Below are 20,408 nucleotides of genomic sequence, written 5' to 3'. Positions count from 1 at the left end.
GTGGACTTTCGACTTCTTTTATGCGTTCCCGACGAACCCTGTTATTTTACTGGTTCTAAGGAGATTGAGCCCGTTTGGATCCATGTTGTTCCTGATCGCTCCAAACTGGACCCAGAGAACGTGTTATCCAGCGTTTCTTGCCATGTCCATCTGCCTTCCCTGACGCCTTTCGGGAGAGTCTACTTGCTCTACCAATCATAGGTACGGATTCCCCACCTAAACCTTCATGCATCACTACTGAAAGGCTGAGATAGAAGGAGTGAGACTTGTCGCATGATGTCATTGGTGTGCTCCTTTCAGCTCGGACACCTGATACAAAGTCTATTTTTGCCAGCAGATGATGTACATTTTCACTTGTTGTTGGGAAAGACATATGGATCCTCTATCCTGTCCATTATCACCTGTTAGGGATTTTTTGTTGTCCTTGGCTCAAGCCGGCCTGCAGATTGGCATTGTTAAGGGACACCTTCGGTTTTCAAGAGATGCCCAGAACAGGGCTCAATCTTCACAATCCCCACTGTCATGCAGTTCTTGCAGGGTTTGTGTAACCAGTTTCCTCCATGTCAGTTTGTTGTCCTGGCATAGGATTTACATTTTTTTACTTTACTTATGTTTGCTCCGTTTAAGCCCTTCCATTCATGTTCTATTAGACTGCTCACAAGTCCTCAGTACTACATCTCTCGGATGAGGGAGGCTAGAAAAGATGACGAGCTTTCCATGGTTTACTCTGGTGCTCGTGCTGGCATTGCTGTGACCCAACAGACCCTGTTAAGGTGGATCATTTTCTGCATCTCAGTATGCTGTGATCTGGCTAGAAAGGATGTGCCTGAATGCCTTGGTGTCCATTCTACAACAGGAGTGGCTGCCACCTCTACTTAGCAGAAGGGGGAGTCCCTGTCCTGGCCATCTGCCATGCGGCAACGTGGGCATCTCTGCACAAGTTTGCTAAGCATTACTCCTTGGATTCCCTTAGGGACAGGATGCTCTCTTTAGTAAGGCAGTCCTGCAGAGTTTTTAGCCCTCAATGGTGTCCTTGATCTCCTCCATTCTCCAGATTTGTGTACTGCTTTTGCAGTCTCTCATAGATGATGAATCTGTGGGAGGAAGGAATACGTTAGAAGGACAAATTACTTAGCTTTCAGTAATGTTCTTTCTGATGGGCGGGGAAGTAGAGCAATCAGCCTCGAAGCTCTGGAAAAATAACAAACTTACCTATACCGGGATAATATTGTGATATCTATCCTCTGCCTCCCTCTCTCCCACTATACAGGACCCTCAAATCTAGGTGTGTTCAATACTGTACCCAAACTGCACTGTGAAACCTAGGCCTCTCTACCACTAAACAGGATGGATTCTCAAATCTAGGTGTGTTTACTCCCTTATGTAATCTGCACTGTGAAGCCTAGGCCTCGCTCCCACTATACAGGACTCTCAAATCTAGGTGTGTTTACTCCTGTATGTAATCTGGTTTGTGAAGCCTAGTCCTCCCCCTATACAGGACTCTCAAACCTAGTTCTGTTATATCTTGTACTCAAACTGCACTGTGAAACTTGGGCCTCAACCGCGCAACACAGCCAATTAAGTACCATGCCACTCACTGGCCAAAACAGAGCAGCACGCTGGCACACCATTAGGCCCAGTGAGACCCACTGCAGTCATTTCCTACACCCGCCATCACACACCCCACCTCCCTTCCACTGCGCACCTTCAGCGTGCATCCCTCACCCCTCTTTTCCCCCACCCCACCACACATACCCCCCTCAACCTGTCCCACTCTCCCCAATCTGTAGATCCCACTCTGCGCAACTAAGAGCAGCAAGATGGAGAGAGTGATTAGAGAACATTGTCCCCTGAAACACACCAGAGAATGCAGCGACACACTTAATATGCCCATCACACGCCAACTGCTCCAGCAACCGCCCCCGACACCTCCCACTCACACTGTCGCCAAGCTACTACACATGAACCCCAACTCCTACTTCCCCAGCCTACGCGCAGCAAGAGAAGCTCTAGCCAATACCCCAATCACCAGAGAACCGCACACTCTCACTCACATACCCATGACCGCTCATAATGCAAGGAAAGGGCAAGACCACAGGCCCCTTAATACCCCCTCCCCTAGCCCATCCTCTGACACAGTTCGCAATCACTGCCACCACAGTATAGGAATGAAATCTCACCGCCCACACCTAACCCAGTCCTAGCCCTTTTCCCCCCTCAGCCCCTGTCCCCCCCCTCGAATTGTTCCTTCTCATCACTCCACCTCCCACTGTGTTACTCGCTCCGCACTACCAGTCCCCACACCAGACCCTGCTGTCCCCCCCAACCCTACCCACCCTCTACCCACTAGGGCATCCCACCAAATATCCTTCACCCTCATCAATCAGGAAGGACCCCCTGATCCATGGCCGCGATGGGTAAGGGCGGGAATCCTCAAGGTTGGGGATGTCCTCAGAGATGGTAAAATGACCTCGTTTGAGGGCATGAAATGTAAATTTCAATTGCCCATAACTGAACGATATCACTTTATGCAACTGACCCATGCCCGGAGGACACATATAACGATGGATGGCACGATCCCTGATTGCACACCAATAGAGCGCAATATGATCCCAGCATACATTCCCAGTAAATGTACATCCATTCTGTACAACGCTATCACATCCTTCGCTACCCCTGAGTTATCGAGATTAAAGTCCAGGTTGGAAAGAGATGTGGGGGGATAGACCCAGAGGACTGGATCCAGGTCCTAATGTATGCGCGTGAGGTGGCCATCTCCTCTAGGCTCAGACTGGTGCAACTCAAAATCCTCCACAGGCGGGGGGCGCTGTTGCGCCGAAACAAGATGGCCGCCTGAGTTGGGAGCTCCGGACAACGAGGGCACGTATTTGCAGATTCGTCACCAATAATACAGCTGTGCCGATCCATATTGCTGCAGCCGCGATGTAAACTTGCTCCCCGCGGCCACCCCGACTCTGGAGCTCGTGGGCCTTCTGCAGGCCGAGCTATCGCTGTTGAAGCGCAGCGCCGGAGACGCCTACCCCGTCCCGGACGAGGCCCCGGGGAGTGCCGGCTCCCGCTTCCACCCGGCACCCCGGCGTATGCGGCCTGAGTGGGGGAGGGGCGGCGGGACTCCGGTGTGAGTCGGAGTGCTCTGCGGCCGCCGAACTGACTGACGGCTTGAGGATCGCCCTGCGGTGTGCGGGCGGCGAGGGCCCTGGATTCGCGGGCGCCTCCGCTCTGAGGTTAGCTCCCCGGCGCCGCTGGAACTGCCGCGACCACCTTGCTGGCACACATACCCCCCAACGGTGTGCTCCAACGGAGATCCTAACGAGGTGAGGAGCTCGCCTGGCCGAGGGTTGATGGGCACCCCCCCCCCTGGGTTGACCCCCGCTGATGTTCCCTGGTTCTCCCTCCCCCCCTAATCGGTGGAGGCCCGTCGGAGCTGCTGCGGGGTGGTTGCCTCCAGTCGATACCGCCCGCGGCGCCCTGGAGGGGGGCCCCGCTGGGATCTGTGGTTCCCTTTTCAACCCCAATAAACCCCACAGTGCACCGGACTCCTCCCGGCACATCGGAGGGAGCGCCTTCTGACTGGGGAGACTGCGGGGTGCCCAGGCGGGCCGGTGCCTCCGTTGATTCCGGGGGCTGCCCCCCCCCACCAACTAACCACGTCGACTGAGGAGCCCTCCATCCCTCCTTCAATAAAACAGAACCTTCTGGGAGTTAGCGAAGGCAACATAATCCTCAATCCAAATTGACTCCCACGCCTCGCCCTGCGAACCCGCCTGTGAGCCCCGATAGCACTGGACTTCATACCTGCTATACATAAAACACGGGCACTGGAGGTGAGGAGAACCCGGTTTTGAACTTTTGGGCCTGCTTTACACGCTCCGGGTCTTAGGACTGCGGCACCGACAATTGCATTTCTACGGGCATCAACACCAGCCCACTGACTCAGGAGCCGCCCCCCTACTACTCAGATACCCCTCTGGTCAATTTATCTGCTTCCCTCCAAGATCCTGGTCCCCCAACCCAGCCTCCAGCATGACAAAAGGAGCCGGCACTGGGAAGAAACAAAGCTCGCTGAACATGTTTACAAAAACACCGTCCAAACCTCCCCCAGATGACCCTGAGGAGCTTTCGCCCGTCCCTGCCCCATCGACTTCCGACGACTCGCAGAAGATGCTTGAATACATACGTGATGGCTTTACTACACTTCACACTAAACTGGACGACATGAACGGGACCATCTCCTCCATTAAAGCCCACATTGAGAAAACAGACGGGCGAGTCGCGGAGGTCGAGACTCGACTGGGGGCTGCAGAGGAGGACCTGGGCTCTTTACGCGCTGCGGTCTCTACGCTCACCAACCGAGTATCGGTGATAGAGAAGAAGAATGATGACCTCGAATCCCGATCGAGGCGAAATAACCTGCGCATTGTCGGAATACCAGAGGACAACATTACAGAACCCATGGAAGACTACATCGAAAGGATCCTCATGACACTCCTGGATTCCCCTAAGCTCTCCCCACAAAGTTTGCGGTCGAGAGAGCACACCGTTCCTTGACCGCGAAACCCCGACCAGGTGCACCCCCTCGGCCCATTATAGCCAGGATCTTAAATTTTCGTGACCAGGATGCACTCCTTCGAGCGGCCAGGGTCAAGGGTGAACTTATACTTGGAGCGGCCAGAATCCACATATATCCAGACTACTCGGTGGCAGTGCAGCGTGAACGCCAAACGTTTGCGGCTGTGAAGAAGAGACTCCGAGACTTGGGAGTCAAGTACTCCATGCTGTTCCCTGCAAAATTGCGAATTGAACACTCCAACAAAACCTTTTTTTTCACGATCCCAGAGGAAGCTTCGAAATTCCTTGATGAACACTATCATGGCTGATCACCAGTCACCGCCATTCTAATCCATAATGTGACCTAAGATGATGGCCCTGGTTGCGTTGGACAGAACTCAGCATTATTCACGCTGGTTGTAGCAATTCAAAAAGTTATCGTATGTTTGGTTTGTTTTTCTTATCATATTGATCCTTTTGGATTTGACCCCTTGGTTGGGGTATTGATACTATATGAGTGTTTTCAGATTTCAAAATACATTTGGGCTTCCTGTTCATTTGCAGGGGCCGGGAAGGTTGTGACTACGGGTGGTAATGCCTGGCACCTATGATAATGCATCGACATGGTATGGCAGCCCCCTCATGTCTGGACCGTGAAAGTGTACGTGTACACTGCAAACTGAATACACCAGAGACTCCGGCTGTATTTGTACTATCCTCACCCTCTTCAGTCCGTTGCGCCATTGCTCGGTTAGCAAACAGGCCCCCAGGCGCTGATGCCGAGAAGTTTGTTGTTGTCATGGTTGGGTTTGGGTATCATTCCTCAAGTTGGGGGAGGGATGTGGGTGGGAAAAGGTGGGAGGGGCAGTTATGTTAAAAAAGTTTTGGCAACCACTAGAGAGACCACACGGGACACACTATTGCAACACAGAATCACAGATGGTATGGGACGCGGACTTAGCCCGCCATGGACTGATCCATCTCAAATTTATATCAAAAAACCCACACGACCCCTCTATACTAATGGCGGATAGAAACTTAACCTTTATGAGTTGGAATGTCAGGGGTCTGGGTAACCACAAAAAGATGCGGCAGATACAACTTTACGCAGAACGCCATGGTACACAAATCCTATGTTTACAAGAAACCCATGCATGCTCTGAACAGTGCGAGAGGTTCGCCAGACAGTGGGGACCCCAAAGGTATTACACAGTCTATTCTACTCAAAGCAGAGGTAGCCTCATTTTAATTCACAGAAGCATTAAATTCAGCTGTTCTCAATCACTTGTGGACCCTTGTGGTAGATACGTACTTATTGTAGGTAAATTGCAGAATCAAGAGGTAGCTATCCTGAATATATATGGGCCCAATGTTGACGACCCGGAATTCTATCTTCACCTAGCCTCGATCCTCGAGAGTTACCCTCAGATCCCAATAATATGGGGCGGTGATTTCAACACGATTCTAGACGTCACCCTAGATAGGTCAGGCTCCAGACCCCGTCAGCTCTCAAGGGCAGCTTGCATGATCCTTACAACTCTCCCCCGATTGGCGGTGGTCGACGCCTGGCGTTTAATGTACCCCCTTTCCCGCAGTTATACATTCTATTCCTCTGTCCACGACTCACACTCCAGGATAGATAGATGGTTGTTATCTGACATACTAATTAGATCCCTGTCTAATCAGTCGATCCTTCCTAGAACTCTATCCGATCATTCCCCGTTGATCATCTCCCTGAATTGGGGGCATGATCTTGAAAAATCAAGGCAATGGAAAATGAGACCCCATGCCCTCCTAGACCACACCTTTGCTTCAGAGCTCGAGTTATCCATTGAGCAGTTCCTTGAGTTCAACACAGACTCAGTACCCTCTAGAGCCACCCTCTGGGAAGCATTTAAAGCCTACATCAGGGGTATCGCCATATCTAAAGGAGGTGGCATCTTGAAAAACATCCGGGAGGATATCGCTAACAGCGAGTCGACCCTCGTTAGCCTTGAATCCCAATACTCTAACGATCACTCCCCTGACACACTGGCATCACTGAGTCGTGAATTGGCCAGATTCCGTAATCTTGCTGAGCGAGAAGTTAAATTCCTTGATGACCCTCGGGCGGTTAGACGTTATGGGGAGGGAGAGCGGCCAGGCCGTGTGCTGGCCAGGCTGCTTCGTCATGAGTTTGGTGCCCCCAACATTCCAGCGATAGAGAGACCGGATGGTACGTTAGCCACGACCTCGCATGACATCAACACAGAGTTTCTCACATTCTATACGTCCCTATACTCGAAGGCTGATGGGCACCAAGTTTCGGAAATTGACTCCTATTTGGAAGGACTCCCACTCACTACCCTTTCCATGGACGCTGCTGTATCTCTGGACAGGCCCTTCACCACTGAGGAGCTGTCTGAGGCCATCGAAGCACTCGCTGCAGGAAAGACCCCCGGTCCGGATGGTCTGCCTATGGACTTTTATAAGCGTTACAAATCTAATCTGGTGCCACAATTACTCGCTCTATGGGAGGAGGCATGTGAAATGGGTACACTTCCCCCCTCGCTCCGCGAGGCCATGATAACGGTCCTTCTCAAGCCTGGTAAACCTCCCACTCGGTGTGGCTCGTACCGTCCCCTATCACTGATAAATTGTGATATTAAAATTTTTGCTAAACTGTTGGCTAACCGCCTTGCCCCATTCATGTCCGATATCATACACCCCGATCAGTCGGGATTTGTCCCCGGTAGATCCACAGCCCTAAACCTTAGGCGATTTTTTAATGTGGTTAGTAGGATCAATCCAAAAACACAAGCTGTGGCGGCCACTCTAGACATGCAAAAGGCATTTGACTCGGTGTCTTGGGAGTATCTATGGCGAGTCATGGAAAAATGTAAGTTCGGCCCCAACTTCCGATCCTGGGTCAGACTACTCTATACCAATCCAGTGGCAAGAGTCCGCACCGAAGACAGATGTTCCACCCTTTTTCAGATAGCCAGAGGTACGCGACAGGGGTGCCCCTTCTCCCCGTTAATCTTTGCAATAGCAATTGAACCCTTTGCTGACATGATGCGCCAATCACACTCTCATAGGGGCCTACGTTCAGCAGGACAAGCTGACATTGTCTCGTTATACGCTGACGATGCCTTACTTTACATCCGTTCCCCAGAAATAAACCTCGCTCCAATCCTAAACGACGTGACCCGCTTTGGGCACATATCTGGTCTTAAGGTTAACTGCTCTAAATCAACCTTATTTCCACTTACTGACAATACACCACCACAATACCACCACAATACTGATGGGCTTTACTTGGTCCCAATCCACCTTCACCTACCTGGGAATATCGGTCTCCCGTCAAGTTGAGAAACTACGCAACGATAACTACCAAAATTATCTAGCCATACTGACCACCAAAGCCGCAAGCTGGACCAGACTCCCCATTTCCCTAGCTGGCAGAATAGGAATACTAAAGATGGTCGTACTGCCCCAACTCCTATACCGCTTTGCAAACATTCCACTCTGGCCGGGTGATGGATTCTTTAAGACACTACGCAGTGTTACTAACAAATTCCTCTGGCACTCCGGTGCAGTCCGGCTTAAACTGAACACTCTCACCGCTCCCAAGGAACTGGGAGGATTCGGTGCCCCCGATTTTCTCAGATATTGGATGGTGGCGCAATCCCAGTTTGCCTCATACTGGTTTAATACAACGAACCCCCCTCCTCATGTCCGTCTTGAAAAACTAAAGGTTAGCGAACGAACTATTGGGTCCCTCATTCTCAAACCAGCCCCGCCGGACCCGGACTCCCCTGATCCAGTGATTAGCACGTCGCTTGCTCTTAGCAAAATATGGACAGTGGTTGTGACCCCCAATCCTTTTCACGGTGACCTCCCACTCTGGAACTTCCTCCCTGGAGTACCTTATATTCCCCAATCCATTGTAGCCTGATGGACGGGGGCAGGCTTCTTAAGTATCCGGGATATCTTTGACCGTGGTAGTTTCCTGGAGTGGTCGGACCTCCCCCCTGAGCTTAAGCGTAAACCATCAGCTTGGTTACAATTCTCCTCATTACGGAAAAATCTAAAGACCAAATTTCCCGAATTTCCTGCAGTTCCGCCAGATGACCCTATAATAGCTGAACTCTGCGACTCCGACTCCTTCAGGGGGAAAATATCTAGACTATATAATCTACTGCAGACCAGGGCCGTCCCCTCTTTTGTTATACTTAGAGCTAAATGGGAGAAAGATCTGGGAGTACAGATTTCGGACAAACATTGGGCCCGTATGTGTGCACGAACCCACGAGGTCTCGTACAACTCCAGGTTCAAACTACTACAATTCAAGGTACTACACAGGTATCATCACACTCCAACTAAACTGCATCGCATGTTCCATGAGACCTCGCCTAATTGTCCCAGATGTGGCGCAGACCAGGCTAATTATATTCATATGCTTTGGGAGTGTCCACACCTGACACAGTATTGGCAGTACATATGCTCCACTATATCAGACATACTAGACTGCACCATAGACCCTTCCCCAATGCGATGCCTCTTTCACGATTTTCCAAAACTGCAGCGTGATTCTAAGAAATTTACAGGCCTCTGTATGTTGCTCGCAGTCCGCGGTATACTTCTATGCTGGCTTCGCCCCTATGCACCTACGCACGCACAATGGCTCCGGGCAGTTACCTGGGCACACGACACTGAGGAGGCATGGGGGGCTACACAACACCCCCACTCAAGGCCAAGGGATATATGGTGCAGATTCCGTGACTACCTGTCAGCCCGTTCCTCAGGCTCGGAGGCCTCAACTCCGGCCCACTCCCCTCATTAAACCTAGGTGTGATACACTTTCTCTCCCACTCGAATTATAATGCTCTCTCTATTATAAGCTTGTTAAGTTCTGAGTTGCTATAAATACTGCACTGTACAGTGAAACCGTTGTATCTGTGATTCGCAAATTAATGTTACGTTATGCATTTGCTGACCTGTGAGTCTATGTGTGTTGTCAAGTCTAATAAACAAAGTTTAAAAAAAAAAAAATCCTCCACAGGCTGTACTACCCTCGGACCATTCTGCACGGTTGGAAGAGGGCAACAAGTCCGAACTGCCTTCGCTGTGGGGAAGAGGAAGACACCTTATATCATATTCTTTGGTCATGCCCCCGGATCCGTACCTACTGGAATGCCTGTTGCACGGAACTGTCCAGGGCACTTGCCTGCCCCATTGAGCTCGATCCGAGAGTTTTAATTCTGGGCTTACCGGATACATCTGAATCTATAAAATGGGAAAAACTGTTACTGAACACTGCAGCGGCTCTGATGAAATGCAATATTGCGCAAAAGTGGGGAGTGCCCGATCCCCCGACACTCGAACTATGGGTACTTAATATGGACTCATGTGCCATGATGGAGCACCGGGTTTACAGTGCACGGGGATGCCCGGCCGAGGCATCCAAGATATGGGGGAAATGGGAAGAGACTGGACCCTGATAACGAGAGACTGCAGTGCTTACAGCGGCAGTGCGTGGCCGGGGGAAGGAGGGAGGGAACGGGTTATGGTAGCCTCTGTTAATCAAGACGCTATGCGAACCTGTGATTGAGGGTGCTGTCCTGGAGTGCTTCTATATGTTTTGGTTTTCGATTTATTTTGTGCGCTTTGTTTTACTCCCTGTCTGGGGCTTGTTTTGTCATAAAACACAATAAAATGTTTTATCAAAAAAAATCAGGAAGGACCCCCAGCAATAGAATCCTTCGACCTCTGGCTTACAAATTCCCTCACGCTGTCAAAATGAACCTCAGAGATCTGGACCAACGCTGAGGTGGTTCACCCAAATCTCAAATCACTAAAAACTCTCAAGCGCGCCTGGAACGGGCTTGGAGAACCGACCTGTCAGCCCAGAACAAAACCACCCTAGCAAGGACAACCAGAATGTACAGATCAGAAATTTTAAAAAAGCAAGAAATAATTCTATGGGAACCGAATCCTAAACGCTCGCAACCCAAGTAAGGAACTACATAGAATCATATCAGAATTCAAATCCCGCTCATGCTCGCGCTTGTCCACTCCAAGCTACCAATCCTTATGCAACACACTCTCGCTCCACTTCTACAATGCCGCCAACGAAAGACACACCGGCATCATCGCGAAACTAAAACACTTACCACCACCTCCCACTCGCCCACAGACCTCTGCCCAAAACTCCCCACAGGCACATTTTTTAAATTGTTATCCCCCATCACACACCAAGAATTCCTCTTGCTTGTAGCAGCCAGCCGCCCGTCAGGCTCCCCTGAAGACCCATGCCCAGCCTCAATACTTAAAAAAATACTTTCCTCCACCTGTGCAGGCAACATCGCACGCACAATCCTTAATCACTCACTCTGATCATGATCTTTTCCGAATGCCCTAAAAACATCCTACATCAAACCCATTTTCTAAAAACCGACTCTCGACCCATCCCTTCCCCAAAACTACCATCCTATCTCCAATACACGTTTCATCACCAAACTGATGGACCGCGCAGCAAACAAACAGCTTGGCCAATTTGCCGAAGCCAACTACCTCCTAGACCTAGCGCAATCAGGCTTCATACAACTAAGGGCAACAGAATCCTCCCTAGTCTCTATCTGGGACAACCTAAAAAGAACAGCCGATGCAAACAGCTGTGTGATTATCATCCTGCAAAACCTCTCTGCAACCTTCGATACCATCTATCATTCGATTCTACTAGTCAGACTACAAACACTAGGAATCAAAAGCACAACCCTCTCTTGGATCTCATCCTTTATTTCTAATTGGTCGCAAATCATGCATCTCGACCAGTTCACATCTATATCACAAACAGTTTGTAAAGGTGTCCCCCAAGGAGCATCTACATCACCCCTAATCTTCAACTTCTACATACAACCCATTCCCGCAATCATCCGCTCGTATAACCTTACCTGCTACAACTACGCAGATGATACACAGATCATCCTCAAAATTCCAAATTCGGAAGGCTCTGGCAGCCCGGACCTGTCATCGTGCCTCTCTGACATTGACCACTGGATGATGACCAACCACCTCATCCCCAACCCGGGAAAAAACGAAATCATGGTATGTGGGAAAACAGCGCTCCTCCCCCAACCAATCCTGTAGCCCAAACTACTAGGACAATTGCTGGCACCCTCTAACGTGGTAAAAAAAAAACCTTGGTTGTTAGCTGAATTCAGATTGATCCCTCACCCAACCCACCACCAGTGTATCCAAAACCTGCTTCTACCACCTGCGGATTCTCAGGTGGATTTTCCCAAACCTCACCTTTCCCCACCGTTTCTCGGCCATCAATTCCATCATCCTTTCCTGCCTAAACTACGCAAACTGCCTCTACTTAGGAGCCCCGGCATCCCAACTAAGGAAACTCCAAAGAATCCAAAATACATCAGCACGCCTGCTCATGAACCTGCCCACCAGAGAACACATCAGCCCTATCCTGAGAGTCCTCACTGGCTCCCTATTGCTCGATGCACCACCTTTAAAGCCATGTGTACCACACACCGCGCAGTCCACAACACCGGCCCGGAATTCCTCCAAGGCAAAACTGGCCCCGACCAACCTTCCAGGAACCTCAGATCCTGCACAGCTTTTCGCCTAGTGATCCCTCCCCACAGCTCCACAAGGCTTGGTGGTTCCTCTTTCTCCGTCCAAGCGCCAATCATCTGGAATTCCCTACCGCTACACATTCGCAACACTGCAAACCACCTGAAATTCAGCAAGGCCCTTAAAGCCTGGCTTTTTCTAATACTCTTTGCACCCAGAGAATACACCACTAATAAAAACTCCCCTCCATCAATCACAACAAAGGGCCGTCAGCTCTTGCAGCGGTTTCACCTGACAAATCACCACCACTCCAGGTAAACCAGCAGCTTTAGCTGTGGCACACCCCCAACACTCTGGAACGCCCCACCCACCCAGTAGATCCATCCTCAAGAGAGACCACAAAGAATGATATAAGTAGCCCAGAGTAGCACACAACATCTGAATCACTGTGAACGTTGGCCTGCATCGCTCGCCTTGGGAGTTACCAATGTTGGCAGTCTTCAACTGCGAATGTGCTCCCGAGTCTAGGCATAGCATTGAATTGATATTTTATTTATATCGCGCTCATACACAAGTGTTTCACAGCGCGAAACCATCTGATAAACCATCTGTGTCTGTTATGTTACAGAATCCTGCTGTGTTGTAGGCTGAAACCTACCGCACTCCATCTCTCGCACCATATAGGATTCTCGAATCTGGGTTTAGCCTGCATCTTTGTTTATCATATGATAGGCATACTGCGCTGTGAAGCCTGGGCGTCTCTCCGACTGTATGGGACTCTCTGGTCTAGGTGTAGACCCCATCTTTGTTTATTGCATGGTGGTACCTACTGCGCTGTGAGGTATGGGCCTCTCTCCCACTTTGCAGGACTCATTAATCTCTGATTAGCAACCATCCATTGTCAATATAAGGCGAAAACGACTGCATTGTGAGACCTTGAGCCTCGCTCCCACTACACAGGACTCTCGGATGTAGGTGTAGCCCCCATTGTTGTTTATTATATGTTGGAACCTACTGCATTGCAGGACATGGCCCCTCTCACACTGCACAGGATCATCTGATCCGGGTGTAACCTCCATCTTTCTTTTTACAGGGCGAAACATACTGCGCTGTGGGACCGGGGGCCTATCCCACTCTGTGCTGGACTCTCAGGTCTAGGTGTAGCCTTTTTACCCAAATTCCATAGTGAAACCCTACTTACAGGATTCCTTAAGCTAATCCTATTCACCAATAGGTTGGCAATAGGCATTGTGAAACCTAGGCCTCTCCCACTATACAGGTCTCTGAAATCTAGGTGTAGCCTCCATCTTAGTTTACTATCTGCTTAAACCTTCTGCATTGTGAAACCTAGGCCTCTGTCTCACTATACAGGATTCTCAAATCTAGGTTTGGCCTCCATCCTTGTCTATTGCATGGTCAAACCTTCTGCTTTGTGAGACGTAGGCCTCTCTCCCACTATACAGATCTCTTAAATCTAGGTGTAGCCTTCATCTTTGTTTACTTTATTCTGAAACCTACTGCATTGCAAGGCCTTGGCCTCTCTCCCACTATACAGGATTCTAGGCATGGTCAAACATGCTACATTGTGAAACCTAGGACTCATTGGTATAGGGCTCTCACATCTAGATCTGGACAAAGATCGCCCCAGTCGAAAAATTTCGCAGCTTTGTGTATATCTCACACCACCAGTGTGGACACAGGCACTGCCAAGCATCCATGCACAACAGAAAGCGACTATGGCTATGCACATCCAGTCTAGCATCACACACAGCCGTGCAGACTGAAACACTATATGTACCTTTAACACCTCTGCCACTAGCATACAGCGACTACCACCCGATAGGAACTCGGTATAGCTGGCCTCACATAGACTCTCTCAACAATAGTATTCTATCTCAAACACTCAACAGCGCCTATCCACGTGCCTGACCTCTCTTGGGGCTGTTTAGTCGAGGCTTGCCAGCCACCCAAGTCCTAGAACAGCAACATGCACACATGCATCTCAGGAGCTAAACTGCCTAGAATTTCCTACCACATTGACTATGGTCACTGAGGGCGTTCCAAATGAGAAAAAGCGCATTGGGGTCACACAAGTGGGGAAAGAGCGCTATATAAATAACCAAATAAAATACAATACAATGGATGTTCCATCCACAAATTCCTCATCACCCTCATTACCTGTTCCTCTTGGTGGCTAGCTAGTTTATCATCGGTTCTGCAGTCCCTCAGTGTCAGAGTGCTAACGAAAAAAGGTGGAACAGAGGTCACTGGGCGTGGCACCTCAATATATACTGGTCCGGTGTGGGGAACTTGGGGGCATCGGACGGAGTCGATGCAGAGCCACAGTGCAATCCTTGCGGTGGACATTTTTCAGAAGAGCAGCTCTGCTGGGGATAGGATTATTAATGAGGAATACATGGAAGGAACACCCATCAGAAAGGACACCATCGATAGGGAAGCAATTTGTTCAAGACATTTTTTGAACTATGCAGGTAAACATTTCCTGGCTGTAATGGCTGTCCTACAAGTCATTTTGTGATTTAAATGAGACTGATTTTATTTCACCTCCTAAAGGTCGTTTGACCCTGGAGAATAACTATTTTGTCATTTTTTTTTTTTTGCAGACTCCGACCACACAGATGCAGACACATATTCCAGTGACAGTTGTCTATGCGAACCAGTGCAGAAACAAACTGAAAAAATTGGTATGGTTCATTTAATTAATATATTATTTTCAGAATGTTCAGTAAACATGCTAGTGTATTTTGATGAAAGGGCATTTGAATGAGCTAATTACCTCTTCTAGCAATTGTTTTCCTCGTTTTGTTGTGCCTGGGACTACTCGCACAAATCTGAAGCGCTGCTTGGAATCCTTTTCAGGTAACCAACTATTCTCCAGCATGGGGTCTAGCATGGATTCACATGCTCATGAAATTCCCTGTTGTCAGGCTGGGAGTCCTCGGTAAAGAAAAAATCTGTTTCAGTTTCATTTCCGAACTGTCTTTCTCCTAACAACCAATCACTGAGCTCTGGGTCATACTGCCCCCAGCCAATGACTGCCCTCTACCTAAGCCCCTCCTCTGGCAGCCATCTTCAGATTATTACTGCACGTTCAAGTGTTGGGAGTCCTCGTGCTTAGCTCTCAAGCTTTTACTGTGCTTTTCGCATTTTGGAAGAGTTTTACTCTAGTTTTCGGTCAATCGAGCCTTGTGCTCAATCGATCACCCTTCCGATTAACGGGGACCAATGTTTCGGATTCTTCAGCGCTCCTCAAAGGTGGATTTCATCAAGTTTCTTTGTGGAGGCTTCCAGAAGATTCTTCAGGCCTACGCCGCCTGCACCATGTCAGAGGAGAAGGAGGATTCCACCCCCCTTTTCAAACTTTCCTCCGACTGCGGCTTACCGAATGTTTTCTCGGACGTGAAACATTCCCAGTGCCTTTACTCCCTGTAACCGACGCACAAGGAGGATGATTGTGCATTTTGCCATGAATTCTCGACACGCACGTTGAAGGATCAGTGCAAGCGACTGAATGAGTGGCTGCAGACCAAGGCCTCTGCACTGGGTGGGTCCCAGGAGCATGCCTCTCCCAGTTCTGGAAAAGGTGAGCCGGCTTCCAAGTCCTTTGAGGGCACCCTTCCCGCAAGGGTCCAACAAAAGGCTAAGCACCTCAAGTCCACTGCCACTGGGAGCGCCATTGCGGCGGGCTCTTCGGCTGCCAGGGCGCGTCCGACGTCTCCAGCAACTTCGGCCACCAGCCAGCGCTCAGGATCTTTGTCCAAGAGGAAATCGGACCATCCGGGCAAACTCAAGGTGGCTCCGGAGACGGCATTGGAGAAGTCCAAAGCCAGCCTGCCCTCGATGGAGAAGGCCAATGGGGACTGAGGCTCCGGCCCTCCCCCTAAGGAGAAGGCCAAGCAGGACGAGGCGTCCAGGACAGTCATGAAGGCCAAGCAGGACAAGGGACCACCGGTCCTGATCGCGAAGGCCCAGGTACACCTGACGAAGGCTCTGGCCTCCATCGAGGTGGTGGTGGCATCCCTTTCGAAGGCCGCAGAGGTGGAACCGCAGAGCGCACCTCCGAAGGCAAGAGTGTCGCTCCTTGCCAGGGGGGAGTCTTCATTCCAGCCCATTGAGAATAACCCGGAGAAGAAGATGCCGGTCATCTCCCCGAGACCATCCCCTCTGGACACAAAGAAAGGGTGGAGAGGCGTGGAGGTCCTCCAGGGCACGGATATCTCCTCAGAGGAGGAGTTTGTCTACCTTCAGACCATCCAGGAGGACGAGCGCGACGAGGGAAACGTCGGGATCAGGCCCTGTGACGAAGAGAGCAACGACGAAGATACCATCGAGGAAGGCAACGGAGAGCCCCAGGATGACGAGGGCTTTGGCTCTCTTCCTGCGCCCCAGCTTCCTATTTGCCCTCCTCCTCAGCTCCCCCCTAGAGACCTCTCTATGGACATTCTCTCTACTCTACATACACTGGTATCCGTGATACAGAGGAGAATGCCCGTTATGCCGACGGCCAAGAAGAGGAAGATGCACCCACTGCCTCCTTTCCAAACTTCGCCGCCCTCTCCTCCCCCGAGGGATTTGATGGATCCTGACACGGCGACGAGCATGGACGATGACGGTGGGATGGGGGTCCTCCCGTCACGGCCATCCAGATCCACCCCCGGACGAGATAGGCTTGTTTCATGCGATGATCTCCAGAGCTTCAGAGCTCTTCCAGCTTGTGCCAAAGGAGAAAAAAAAGGGCTTCTTGTACCAGCGCTGTGAGGCGAAGAGAAAGTCCATCCTTTCGGTCCCACTCTTGCATGACATTTGGGACGAAGGCCTGTCTCTCAGGAATAACCCTTCTATGGCCACAGCGAAGAGGGGCCATCTAGAGAAGAAATACAGGGTGCTGGACTCTGCGCCCAAGTGCTTGCGGGCCCAACCGTTGTTAAGCAGAATCCTGCGCAGTGCCCTTAGGGACCACTACACACAATTAAGACTACAAGTGGTAATACAAGTTCACCTTTGGTACAAGCCTTTACTACACTGTTAAAGTGGTAGCAGTAGCGGGGCAGCCAGACTTATCTCAAGAGCAAAGAGCAGTAGTAGAAATTACACACAGGACCACAATTACTATGACTCAAGCAAACACTGACTCAAGGTTTTTGGTTGAAAAGTAAAAGTACATTTATTTCTAAACCATCTGTTGATAAAACACTTCACTTCTATTAAACTAAAATCCACACGCAAAATACACTAGACACAAAAAATTCTCTTTGTGCAGAACAACTCAAGATAAGTACCTTATGATTAGACGGGCCGGTGTTGTGAAACAAAAGACGTTATCGGGAATACATATGCAATCACTTTTTGACAGTAATGACAATTTTGTCTTACTAAAGATACACGTATCCGCGGAAAGAAATGTTACCGGGGTAAAAACACACTTAGCACCTGAGTTAACAAAAGAGAGTTGGGGCCAAAAATCAAAGAGGAAATAATTTTGACAGAATCAGAGAACACTTGCAGACAGGAAATAAGTCAATAGGCCTGTGCCAATGTCAAGTGGAACCGGGTTCCTGTTGTCGAGTGTTAGGCAGAATCCTATGCAGTACCCTTGGGAACCCTACAAAAGATTAAGACTACAGGTATATGCAATAAATCCCCTTTGGTATCAGTCTGTACCACACATATTTAGTTGGAAGCTGTGGCGGAGCAGTCGGACTTATCTCAAGAGGGAGATGAGCAGTATGCAGGGTTTACACAATAGGACTACAGCACTATGGAACAAGAAAACACTGACCAAAGCTTTGTATCAAAAAGAATATATATTTATTTTACACACTCTTAATTCAACACACAAATCACTATCATTAAAGTAAGTTAAAACAGTCAAGAAAAGTATACACGACTCCCTATTTAAATTGTAGACAAGTTTGAGCAAGAGTAAAAACTGAGCAAAACGGCACAGTGTAAAACCAAGCAGAAATGGCACTCTAAAAACTACTTCAGTGGGAGGGAAAGGTCAGGTTATACAGGGTTAGACTCCTAAACACACCAGCAACACTTCCCAATTGGATTGTGAACAAGTTAGGCAAGGCAGTACTTCAGCAAAAGCAACACATGGGTGAAAACCAAGCAAAATTGCATTTCATCAATATGTAAAGGGGAAGGGAAAGGTGGTTATAAGAGTTTACGTGCACCAACACATTTCTTTATGAAAAGTAATCTAGAGAAGGCAGTTATAACTGAAATAGCCAGAGTCAATAGGCCTGTGCCAGAGTCAATGGTAAATGGCAATTTGCCCAGGATCAAACGGTTCTAGTAGCTGCAGTTAAGTCTTTGTTTAACGATTTGAAAAGGCGGTTGCAGAAGGTAAAAAGATAATGTTAGACAATAGGGGCGGCCAACCCAGAAGATAAGTAAAGGATTTAAAACACCTTTAGCACTACCCAACGAAACGGGAGGCCTGGTGGAACAATGTACCTTAAAAGTGGATGAGGCTCCTGCGGCGGCAGTAGTTCCTGGCAGTTCCTGCAGTTCGGGAGATCCAGCAGAGGAAGAGAGGCTCTCGTCGTGGAGGAAGTTTCGAGTCACTGCAGAAGACGGCTGCGGTGATGCCAAAACAGAATAAAAGGTATGCTCCTTTTAATCGCGGTCGTGGTGGATGGACGGGTTCCTGGCTATCCGGTCTCCGAGTGCTTGGCACTGGTGATTCGACCAAGGCAGGACCTGGAAGGCGATTGGCGATCTGGTTGGCCCCACCAGCTCAAGGGAAGAAGACTCTTGCAGGTGAAGATCTTCTCGGGTCGTTGGAGAAAAGTGGTGAGGATCTGCAGCAGGGCTTCACCAGTGGTTCAGTCGTTGCAGATGTCTTCAGCTTCTCTCCTCTTCAGGTTTCTTAAATCCAGTGGCGACGTCTTGTCCTCCAGTCCTCAGAGCCCTGCTTTTATGCAGAAAATCCCCCATTCATACAGCCTAGCTGTCACTCACACAGCGGGGTGGTTATCCTGGCGGGATAACCCCCCAGCCTATCAGGGCAGAGTGCGACTTGGGTTGCCTAGGCAACCCTGTCCAGGGTGCCTATCCCCCCTCCCACACATCCTGTCTACCCCAGACTCAGTGGCGCCGAAAGGAGGGCTTCCGTGCAGAAGCCTGCCAAAAGGACGAACAAAGGATCCCCGACCTGGGTTAGGATCACAGAGGAAGACGCGAGAAAGAAGTTTAACAGAGATATGGCAAAAATACCCAACTGGAGAATAGATAATAATTAAATAAACAGGCGGTATGTTTGAGGCTACTATTTAAAAAAATAGCCTCGAACAATGGGAAAATCCCATAGGAAACTATTCGCAGTTAAACGAAAAGTGGTAGAACCACTGCCACCAAGCATACTCTGATAAAAAGGGGGATGAGCCATTGTCCCCTACAAAACAGACACAGGGGAAACATTATTAACCCCTCCAGTACTTCCATATAAGATGGTTTAACTGGTTCTGTTCAATAGATTTGACTAGTAAAGTCAATGGTAACTTTACGTGCCCTGGGAGACAGTAGTCAGTCCCAGGGTATGGAGTCCATATATGGGGGTCACTATGACACCCCCGTGCTACTGCACTGAGGGTGCTGTGTAACAAACAGAAATAAGATCATACCTATGAGGGTGAGGAAAAACCCCATAGACCAGAAGCACAAAAATAGCCTAAAACACACATCAGCAATATGTCTAGTGGGAAAAGGAGTCTCTATAGGTAAGGGAAATTAGCCTTTAAAGAGAATTCTCCCTAACATCGAGGATCACACAGTCAGACAGTTCAAGATTCAATTTTGCCAGGAGTGCTTGGATATTGTCAACAGAGGAAGCAAATGTTAAGAGGGAAGGAAGACAAGGCAAGCATTGGTTGAGGAGAAAAGGGTTCACCCTAGTTCCTCGAAGCTGGACACAGTACCTTATTCTTTGAAGAAGCTGGTGCCACGGCAGTTGTTCCTGGTCGTTTTCCGCAGTCTCACAGTTCCTGGAGCTTCAGTCGTGGGGACAAGAAGGACGACGTCTGGAGTGAGCTGCACTACGCAGGGATGAGGCCAGCGACGGTGAATAAAAAGGTGCGCTCCTTTGAAACAGGAGAGGCTCTTCAGATAGCTATCCGGACCACTACAGCAGGGTGCAGCGATTTTGACCAAGAAGAGGATCCTCTGCCTGTGAAAGATGAGCTGGTTGGTCCCACCAAGCTCAAGGGAAGAACACTCCGGACTGGATCTTCTCTTGTCGT

General features: G+C 49.5%; 1 protein-coding gene across 5 annotated transcripts in view; it reads left to right on the top strand.

Moving 5' to 3' along the window:
- The window catches only part of CENPC (centromere protein C), a 1,963,500-nt gene that overhangs the window by 1,393,357 nt on the left and 549,735 nt on the right, over positions 1-20,408 (top strand). For 4 of the 5 annotated variants that reach the window (XM_069630493.1, XM_069630492.1, XM_069630490.1 and 1 more), the window contains one exon: positions 14,766-14,846. In XM_069630493.1, coding sequence (XP_069486594.1) covers positions 14,766-14,846 — 81 coding nt within the window. Of the gene's footprint in view, positions 1-9,613; positions 10,484-14,765; positions 14,847-20,408 lie in introns of those variants that run through there. The other variant, XM_069630494.1, reaches the window with a different exon arrangement.

This window comes from Ambystoma mexicanum, chromosome 6q, assembly GCF_040938575.1.
Source record: "Ambystoma mexicanum isolate Mex_15411 chromosome 6q, UKY_AmexF1_1, whole genome shotgun sequence".
Classification (NCBI taxonomy): Eukaryota; Metazoa; Chordata; class Amphibia; order Caudata; family Ambystomatidae; genus Ambystoma; species Ambystoma mexicanum.
Note: the sequence above shows the minus strand (reverse complement) of the source record. Positions and strands in the feature narration are given on the sequence as shown.